The 10,031-nt window shown below is 47.1% G+C and overlaps 1 protein-coding gene across 1 annotated transcript; it reads right to left on the bottom strand.

Annotated features, from left to right (window-relative positions):
• Window positions 1–5,847: 5,847 nt before the first annotated feature.
• LOC137162791 (vitelline membrane outer layer protein 1-like) lies at window positions 5,848–9,670 on the bottom strand. The gene is made up of 4 exons (XM_067562719.1): window positions 9,621–9,670; window positions 9,272–9,463; window positions 8,696–8,799; window positions 5,848–6,208 (listed from the first exon to the last, which is right to left on the bottom strand). The coding sequence occupies exons 2-4, from the start codon at window positions 9,440–9,442 to the stop codon at window positions 5,914–5,916; spliced, it is 570 nt and encodes a 189-aa protein (XP_067418820.1). The 5' UTR covers window positions 9,443–9,463; window positions 9,621–9,670; the 3' UTR covers window positions 5,848–5,913.
• Window positions 9,671–10,031: the final 361 nt, after the last annotated feature.

Here is a 10,031-nt window from a genome sequence, read left to right on the forward strand (position 1 = left end):
GCTGCACCTCTGGGTCCGCATGGAGGAGCTGGTCTTAAACCTTTTCAACTTATTTGCCCAAAATTCAGGCCCGAGGCTGGTGTGGTTTTTCCAGCAGGAGTCCGCCTTCCTTGGGACCATGGATCCTTGCGAATGCGTATTCCTGGGCGGGGACTTTACACCACCCTCAAGGAACAAGACCGCATTGGGAACGAGCACTCTGAGGCCACCATGGACGTCCTCCAGGAGATTATAGACCATCACTCCCGGGTGGATGTCTGGTGTGACCACCACCCGAACGATGTCATCACGTTCACCTTTGTCCGGGTGGGGGAAAACCGGTCAAGCAACTGCCAGTAGGACAGCATCTACCTCTCCCTTCATCATCTCTTGCAGACCTACTACTCCGGGGTATTGCTGGCCCCGTTCTCAGATCACAATGTGGTGACCGTGACGGCCTCTCTCATTGTGGAGAGGCCGGGGCCAGCCTACTGGCATTTTAACAACAACCTGCTGGATGACATGGGCTTCATGGCGTCCTTCCTGGAGTTTTCGCTGGCCTGGCAGGAGCAGAGGCATGCCTTTCCCTTGGTGCAGCGCTGTGAGATGTGGGGAAGGTGCGCACCTGGCTCTTCTGCCGCGACTACACTCAGGGGGCCAGCCGGTGGAGGGATGGAGGGATAGAGCAGCTGGAGTGGGAGGTCTTAGAGCTGGAGAGGCATCTGGCTGCCAGCCCCGAGGATCCATCCCTCTGCAGAGCATGCTGGGAGAAGCGGGAGGATCCTCGGATCCTCAAAGACCTTTGGGCTCAGAGTGTCTTCATTCGATGCCGCATCTGTCTCCTTTGGGAATGGATTGTGGCTCCCGCTTCTTCTATGCCCTGGAGAAAAGGAGGGGGGCCAGGAAGCACGTCACCTGCCTTCTGACAGAGAACGGCGCCCCCCTCATTGATCCGGCAGAGATGCACGGAAGGGCCATGGCCTTCTATGCTAGCCTTTTCTCCCTGGATCTGAATGAAGCCGCCACCTGCAAGGTGCTCTGGAACGAACTTCCCACAGTCGGCGTGGGCGCCCGGGACCGGCTGGAGCTGCCTCTCACTTTAGCCGAGTTCTTGAAAGCCCTCCACCTCATGCCTGCAATCAAATCCTCGGTCATGGACGGGCTGACTGTGGAGTTCTACCCTGCATTCTGGGACATCCTTGGCCTGGACCTAGCCACATCCTGGGCTGAATACGAGGGCAGTGGAGTCCTCCCCTTTCATGCAGGTGAGCCATGCTTGTCCTGTTGCCCAAGAAGGGAACCTTTGCAATCTTCGGAACTGGGGTCCCGTCTCGCTCCTCCTCACAGAGTATTAAATCATGTCAAGGCCATCTCGATGAAGCTGGGCCTGTGCTACAGGACGTGGGTCATCCTGACCAGACCTACACCGTTCCGGGCCGCACCATCTTCGATAATCTCTGTGTACTCTGTTACCTCCTGGAGCTTGGGTGTAGGGATGGTCTGTCATTTTCCCTCCTGACCCTGGACCAGGAGAAGGCATTAGACAGGATGGATCACGGGTATCTCCTGCAGGTGTTCTGCTTCGGGCCGCATTTCATGGGTTTTCTTTGGGCGCTGTATGCCTCTGCAGAGTTCCTGGTCAAGCTCAACTGGACCCTGTCCGAACGGGTCAGCTTCGGGAGAGGAGTGCGTCAAGGCTGCCTGCTGTCAGGCCAGCTGTATGCTCTGGCCATTGAGCCCTTCGTCTGTCTCCGCCAATGGATGCTGACAGGGTTTTTGTTCCGTTAGCCAGAGCTGAGGCTGGTCCTGTCAGCATACACCAACAATGTACTTCTCGCAGTCCAGGACCCGGGCCACCTGGTGCGGCTGGAGGCCTGCCTTGCCATCTACTCAGCAGTCCCCTCCACCCGGGTCAACTTGGTCAAGAGCTCTGGCCTGATGGTAGGCGCCATGTGGTGGACGACCTCCCTCCTACCTGCACTTCAAGCCATCCAGTGGAGTGCGAGTCAGCTTCTCTATTTGGGTATTTACCTTTCTGCCACCCATCCCTCCCCAGTGGAGAACTGGCAGGATTTGTAGGGCAGGGTGTCTGGGTGGCTGCAGAGATGGAGGACTGCCCCGGTGCCTCTCCCTTTGGAAGCGGGCACTGGTGCTCAACAAGTTAGTCCTGTCCATACTCTGACACCGGCTCAACACCTTTGTCCCTACCCCAAGCTTCCTGGCCTACCTCCAGAAGACAGACCACCACCACCTGAAGCAGATGTATGCATAGAGTATAGAAAGAATAGTTAATGGGTTTTGTGCTTTAAGATAGTATAGTAAAGTATATAGCTTGGGAAAAGGGCTGGAAGGACCTGATAAGGGCTGTCTAGGCGCTAGCACAGCACAAATAGAGAGCAAACACAAAAACAAAAGCTGACCAGAGCTGACCACACCCAACAAAATAACACTTGAAAGAGTCTACAAGTCATGATGACTCAGCAGAAATGCTCACTGATTGGTTAAGCTGACCGCAAAAGTGACACTCTTCACTAAATGGTTACATCCTGATAGCAAAAGTGACACTGTTCACTGGTTGGTTACATACTGATAGCAAAAGTGACACTGTTCACTGCTTGGTTACATACATCAGGCCGCTCTGAGTCCACGGTATGAAGGTATAATCTATGGTAAAAGCTCTCCATAGAGAAGCATACCTGTAAGCTCCTGGGGTGTAAGTGGCCTACTTGGTGCATGGAGCAGACCTCACCTGGTCGTTGTGGTGGCAGTTCAGGTAATGACAACCATAGATCCAATCAGGCACCAGTCCAAAAGTGAAGCTGAGGTCAGGGTCAAGGGGGCCAAGCTGAAGGTCAGAACCAGAGTCAGAAGCTGAAGGGTAAGCTGGAGTCATAGTCAGGAATGTAGCCAAGATTCTATCAGAACTAAGGGTTAAGAACCAGAACAGAGCAGCCTGAGACTTGAGCTGGACTAGCAATGGGATCAAGGTGGGATCAGCACTTCAAACAACAGCCAGAGCAGGTAGCAGCTATGAGAACAGAGTAGGAAAACCTGCAGGAATAGAACACCTAGAGAAGTAGCTACAAGACTCAGATAATGGACCACTGGCTCCCCTGCCCAATCAAGGAATACAACCATTTGGAGAGTGCTCATTAGGTCCTGTTGAACTTGCTGGGTTGCCTAACAACCAGGCTGAGAGCCAGCTGTGCCCCAACAATACCAAAGATATTGTAATGGAAGTAACTCTTATTTATTCTTTCTGTTTTGTTTTCATTGTTTTTGTTTTCATGATGAAAGAGGCTTAGTTCACCACAGTGATTATTTCTCCTGTTTCTTATCATGGTGTCCCTTAAAGCAGGGCGAAGAATGTCACGTGACTAAAATAGTGGGAATTGCTTTTCTGAATGGGTGTTAAGAGAGACAATTATTAAGATTGGGGTCCCTGAACAAGAGGAACTCCATTAGTCTGCAGTTCTTTGTGAAAGTGCTGAATGGGATTGATAACAGCCCTTAAAAAAATCCCTGTGGCAAAGCAAATTATGTACTATTAAAAATGCTTCTGTGAATCTCAGGCTACATTGGATACAACAAAAGATTTTATTCATAATGCATTGGACACCACAAAGGTTGCCCAGAATAAAGGCCTTATCCTCTGATGTTAGTTGGTGCTGTAAGAAAGAAAAAGGAACCCTGATGCATATGCTGTGAACTGTCCAGCATCAGCTAGCTGTGAAAAGAGGAGGATAGAAAATGAAAATAAAGCTCAGTTTCAGTATCTAAATCTCATCTGAAAATTATATCCAAAGATATTTACCTGCTAAACTGGGTTTAACTATGCCACAAATACTTTTGTTCAATGATCATCAAGCTTTAAGAATGGCTGGGTTTTAAAAATGGATGGGTAGGCTTATGCACAGAACACAGTAGTGGCATTTGGACAGGACTGAGGATCAGCCAAAGACAGAATAGTTTATTGCCACAGAACTCAATTCTATGAATTTGAAGAAATTTGGACCCATCTTCAAGACACATTTGGATAAAAATGTTGAGGCGGCTCACATAATGCCACACTTCCATTCAATCTAAACCCTCTGCTTTTTTCGTTCACTCCACCCAGGTCCCTCCCTCCCACTGTCTATTCATATATGACTTCTCTTATTGTATTACGGTTACTCACACCCTAACATGTTATGTCTATGTTGTATTGCCTGGCTTTGTTGTCTGGTCTTGCAAGCTTCAACAAGTTGTAAAATTGTGGAATTGCATCATTGTATTGAGGATCCTGTGAAGTATGCCATTATCTGGAAACATACACCGCTGTAAATCACGAACCCTTCTGTACATTTAATTGTCTCTTTCTTTATGAGAATCAGTCACACACACAAGATTTAGCCCCAGCCATTTCTTGGTTCTCTGGACAACAAATTTTAACAATTTTTAAAATAAAATTACTTGCTGCCTAAAACCTTGAAACACCCCTTTCAACCCAGTATGTTTGTAAGCCCCAGCACTGTGATGTAGGCCTAAATCAGAGCAAGCCTAGACCATGGATTTGTATTTGAAGCTTAAGGGTTAATCCTCACACTGAGAAAGAATAAAACTAGACATTGTAGATAGGGATGTTCCGGACACATTGATTGTTTGTTCATGCCACCCCAGGTTCCACTATGATAACTGACTGCTTGAACATATGAGTGGGAACATCCTGTCTAAACATTTTGTGATTTAACATTTATGACACATTTGGTCCATGTTTGTGAAGATCTACATATGAATGTTTGGGAACATTCTGAAATCGATTTGCGATAATTTACAAGTGAAGTAAAGTGCCCAATGCATATCAGGAATGTGGTTGATGTATAAATCATGGGGCAATGAGAGGGCAAATAAGATTTTTTTTATTTCCTTTTAGTAAAATTGATATTAATAAAATTGATGTAGGTATAAGGATTTTATTATGTTAGTAAGTAGTATAAAATAATGTACCAGTGTAATGGGATAAGAATGTAATGATTTTTAGTAAGTATGGATGAGGAGTGAATGCAGTCTGAGTCTGCTGAGATATGAAAGTGAGGAAATAGTTGCTGAGGTACTGTTTCTCAGCCTTTAAGGGCAGTAGGGAGAGAAAATGCTTTTGTTTAAAGAACTTTTACAAGCCAGATAGCAGAAGAACAAGATAACCCCGGAAAAACAAGGGAGTTAACACCCAAGGACAGGAACAAGACAAAGTGTGAAACAGGAATAAAAGAAGAATGGGAAAGCTGTCACACTTACGATAACAAACATAATTGACAATTACATCAAACAAGGAAACTATCTAACATGACAAAATCCATAGACCCGAATGGGGATGGATAAGTATAAAAATGGGGTGAAGTAACTTGGACTTTGGGCTCGTTTTGCAAACCCCAAAGAGCATCATATCATAATTGACAGAGCCTGGCTCCATCCTTGTGTCTGAGTTACCTGGCCAGTGTTTCAGCTCGAGCAACACAGAGGCTAGTAATTATATCCCTCCTTCAGAGCTCTGTGTGTGTGTGTGTGTGTGTAAGTGTGTTTTAGGCAATTTCTTTTTCAAATATTTTCTGTATTCATAATAAACGCGGCATACTGCCTTGTCCCCTGAATAAGATTCTACGGTTTATTGCATAAGTGTAACATGGTCATGCCTCTCTTCTCTCCTCACCATAGTCGTTATCTCAGCTGCTGGGGTTTTACTCTCCTTAAACTCCCCTCCCAGTCTCTTTTTCTCCTACCTCTCCCCACAATCCTGCCTCCCCACTTCCCTTGCAGATGTGGGGATGGTACATGCTCACATCCCTATTTTGGGACAATAAGACACAGACACCTTCCTGTTTAAGAGCAGTGCTAAACTTTAATGGTGTTTCATGGGCAGCTGCTGGTGTTAGGGGATGGGCAGGGGCACGTGCTTGTTTACCTGCAGCAGAAAAACCTCACATCATTGAGCGCCGTGTCATCCCCTCTAACTTGGTATGTCTGCACCCTTGTCTGGATCCCACAAATGGCCCCAGAGCGGCAGAAAAATTTATCTTTGCCAAAATAACCCCAGTTTTCTGAAATGCCCAACAACCGTTTCCCATCTGAGCATCTGAAGTGGATGTTGTTGGCTGCCGTGTCATCGGCATCTCCCTGCGGTGGTTCCACGATCAGAGAGAAGGATATCAGGTTGCTATCCTGGCACCATTGGTTCGAAGTCCATTTGCCCCACCTGCCAGAGAATAAAATAGCTTCCTGAGACTTATTCAGCATCTGCTACCCATCAGGGGGCACCAATCATCCTAGCTACTGTGCACAGAGTCCAGGCTTCATAGGACACACAGCAGTGACCTGAAAACAGGTCTGTTAGGGCCTGAAGTATTTTGTTTTCTTTTTCTTGAGTAGTCTTTTTTCTTGCTTGTATTTAACCTTAGAAACATCAAAAGTGTCAAGCCTGGTCTGTCCTGGTTTTGCTGGAGAACTCCCTGGGGTCTCAGAAGACGCCCTTGGGTGAGAATTTGGGAATGTCTGTGTAGAACTTACCACTTCTGGTTGATATTATGGAGTTACTATGAAATGTTACTCAGAAAAACTGCTCTGTCATAAATGCTTCTCTGTATGCGGATCCACCACTGCTGACAGGACATGCACCAGCTATTCTCCAGACTGAAGACGAAGGGGAGCCACATAATGTTATTGACAGGGCTTTAACCATGCAAGAGTTACGCAGAAGAGTAACTGCATCCCAAGGCACAAAATACTTCCTCCTCTGTCCGAGGAGAGGGTATTTTTTGGAGCAGTGGAAATTTACCAAAGACAGAAGAAAGAAAACAGCAAGGTGACCAGGTGGGATTTAAGGATGGGGAAAGAGCCAAACACGAAGAGGAAGCATAAGGCAGGAGAGAATAAGATCACAGGAGCTGGGGCAGGGAACTGCATGAGGGAGAAGTCATCCAGCATGCAACATGAGACATGCATGAGACAGGGGAACCCTGCCTGCCAGCCTTCCTGAACACAGATGCATCCCAAAGGAAGGGTGAACTGGGAAGTGAGAGACGTTGTAGTCAGGATGTTTATTGTTTTGTATGATCTGTACTCTTTTGGGTTTCGTATGCTTAAATAAAAGAACAATTTTGTTAGGCTCTGGTCAAAGTGGTTGAGTGCGTGTTCTGTGCTTCACAACTACTGCGTGCCTCTGGAGTAAATTCAATGGGGTGGAGATATGGGAGAGGGTATATTTAAACAATTGGTGTATCTTGGGGGTCAGCCCCAGTCCTGGGAGCCTAGGGTAGGTGTGGGGAGCAGCCCCACTTCTGTGAAGGAGTAGCAGACTGAGTCAGTGTCCAGGAAATGTGCCAGAGAAACCACAGGAGCAACCAGTGCTGCAGCCTGCTGAGACCCAAGGAGGTTTAAAGCAAATGGAGACCCAGGAGCACAGAGTCTTGACTTCCCCTCACAGCAGTCCAGAGGGTGGCTGAAAGGGGGCACCTGGCTGGATCTCTGACACTTTGTGCTGAATCTTGTACCCAGACATCCTTCTCCCAAGTGCTCATTAGACAGTAGAGAGAACCTTTGGATAGAAATCCTATCTCCATTGATGTCTGTAGTAGAAAGAGAGAGATTGAAACATGGAGTCTGGTACAAAGCCTGAGGCCTGAACTAAAGTGAGCAAAAGTCAGGCCGCGCTGATATAAAGCAAAATTAGCAAGAGTCAGGCTATGAGCAATAGTCAGGCACTGTTACAGAGCAGACGCTTGCTTACAAGTTCACTGTGTGGTACATGAACTTGTTAAAAAAACACAGGCACTTGCAAGAAGTACAAGGCACAGTGTGTTCATGTATGCACAATCCAGAAGATGCAGGTACATTCCAACATAAAGGCCTGGCAAAACACAATACTGGGATATGCAACAGGAACGCACTGACCCCAAGTAAAACAAGGACAAGAGGACAGGACAGGATGATGGATAAAATGTTTTGTTTGAAGCAGCAAGAACAAGGGATTGGATTGGTAACTAACCATGTCAGAAAGGTAATAAGTAACGTGTTTGTATCAGTGTATAAAAGAGGGGTTACAGAGGAGGTGTCTCTGGCCTAGAGGGAAACGGAAAGTCCTGCCACTTACTGAGCCAGTTCATTTTCTCAGGCATACATGCATTAGTGTTCCTGTAGATTTCCTGTTAGTATTGTACTTTATCAACAGTAAACTTGGCTGAGTGCCTTTGTCACTGAACTGAGTCAGTGGTCTTCTTGTTCAATCAAGGTCTGCTGTACCGGCTACCTGCCCACAGCAGGTGCAGCACACAGAGAGAACACACAGGCAGCCAACTGATAATGTCAATATCAAAATCCCCGTTCACTCCAGCAGGGCCAGGATTTTACTCAAAGAACATGAAGGACGTAGCTAAAAATCCCTTTCCCCACGCCAATTGCTGCAGCTTTCACACTGTGCTCTGGGTCTGGTATCATTTCACTGGTTCTCGCCATTCCTCCATAGTAACTCCCAGGGCACACAAGATCTGAATTTTAACATGAAATGGTCATCTGTGTCTATCATAAAGAAGCAGAAAGAGAACAGCCATTGTCCTATTTTAATTTTCCTTTATAGGTTATATCCAAATGTCAGAAAAGAGACACTGTGGAAATGTCATTGTTCACAGTTATTTATTCTCTCTGTGGTTGCAGAGTAAGCGTGAGAGAGAAAAAAAGCGTTACTCACGGCCCCACTGTGGAATGGATGATGGAGCCATCAGTGCAGTACAGGCGAATGCCATTCAAACCCGTGTCATCATATTTTATCCCAGGACCTTGGAATGGCTCCACCTGGGAAAGGGGTACAAGTGATGGAGACACAGGTACAAATTTGGAGGAGAAGGGTTGGAAACTCCCCCCCCCCCCCCCCCAAGCCAATACATCTTCCCAACTTTCTATTATTAAATTTACTGCATTTCTTAAGAGAAAGGAAAATGTCCAGTAATAATTAGAGACAGGAGGCTCCTAACACTTATAAAAGACACTACCCTGGGAAGCTGGGAGACAACTAAACAACCTGTCCCATATATCCCTCATTATGTTTCCCACCCCTTTGCAATTCACCCTGGAAAGCAGAGCCCTGGGAAGAATGAGGAAGCTGCCCCTTCCCACAGCCCCCACACTGGATCTCCACTCTTGCAGCAACAGCTGCCAGACAAAAATTAGGAACAGTCTAGAGCCAAGAGAAGTTCTTGGTGGGAAACTGAGTGATGAGTGTGGGTCCGAGGGTGAAGAAGTGGCAAGGGCATGGGAAGAATTTTACCTTCAATGAAAATCCATTGGCGTATCCATGGGGGCAAAACTCCTTCTTCCCCCATTTACCCCACCGGCCTCCGTTATAGACAGCGAGGGTGGAGCTGTATCTTCGTGCCTCTGCACCCTGGAAGCAGCAGGAGAGGAGCAGGCAGAGCACCGCATGGGTGAGGGTCTGCATGGTGCAGTGTCAGCTCTGGATCTACACACAAAGAAGCTTGTGAGTGACTAACAGCCTCAGACACGAGGGATATTTATACCCAAGAAAGTTGGGCTGGGTTTCCTTGCTGTCCTGGCCTGCTGCCAAATCCATCTGGGAGCAATCACACATTGCCACATCCCTGCACCTAGACACTGACCTGACCACCCCTCGCACACAAAGGGCTCATCATTCCCCACTGAGACTTACAGGGGCTGAAGGAAACTGCTGCCCAGGGCAAGGATTAAGTGGGTAAAAGCAGGACTGTGAGTCCTGAGGGCAGGCTGTGGATTTTAGAGCAGCTGCTGAAGGTTCAGAGTTAAAGGGCTTCTGCCAAAGATACCATAGAGTGGCCAATGTATTCATTTATATGTATAGTTGGTGTGTTTTCCAAAGTTTATCCTGAGTCCTCTTGCACCCTAATGAATTTTTCTTTGTGTTCTAGGCAGACTCAGTACTTGCAAGGGAAGGAGTATTGCCTGAAAATGGCACGCAGGGAAGGGTATTTCATTTTTCCTGGTTTCTGGGTGGGGACTCAAGCTGCTGTTGTTTTTTAATTTAAAGAGGAACC

Source organism: Emydura macquarii, unplaced genomic scaffold, assembly GCF_026122565.2.
Source record: "Emydura macquarii macquarii isolate MOO-44397 ecotype Brisbane River unplaced genomic scaffold, CSIRO-AGI_Emac_v2 contig_2473, whole genome shotgun sequence".
Lineage (NCBI taxonomy): Eukaryota > Metazoa > Chordata > Testudines > Chelidae > Emydura > Emydura macquarii.

Bases quoted from the DNA above. Each gene is read 5' to 3' on its own strand.
- LOC137162791 (XM_067562719.1), bottom strand. From the start codon at position 9,442: ATGCAGACCCTCACCCATGCGGTGCTCTGCCTGCTCCTCTCCTGCTGC. The intron at 8,800-9,271 runs GTAAAATTCTTC...CCCCTTTCCCAG, and splicing joins CCAATGGATTTTCATTGAAG to GTGGAGCCATTCCAAGGTCC. The intron at 6,209-8,695 runs GTGAGTAACGCT...ATTCTCTGGCAG, and splicing joins ATCCATTCCACAGTGGGGCC to GTGGGGCAAATGGACTTCGA.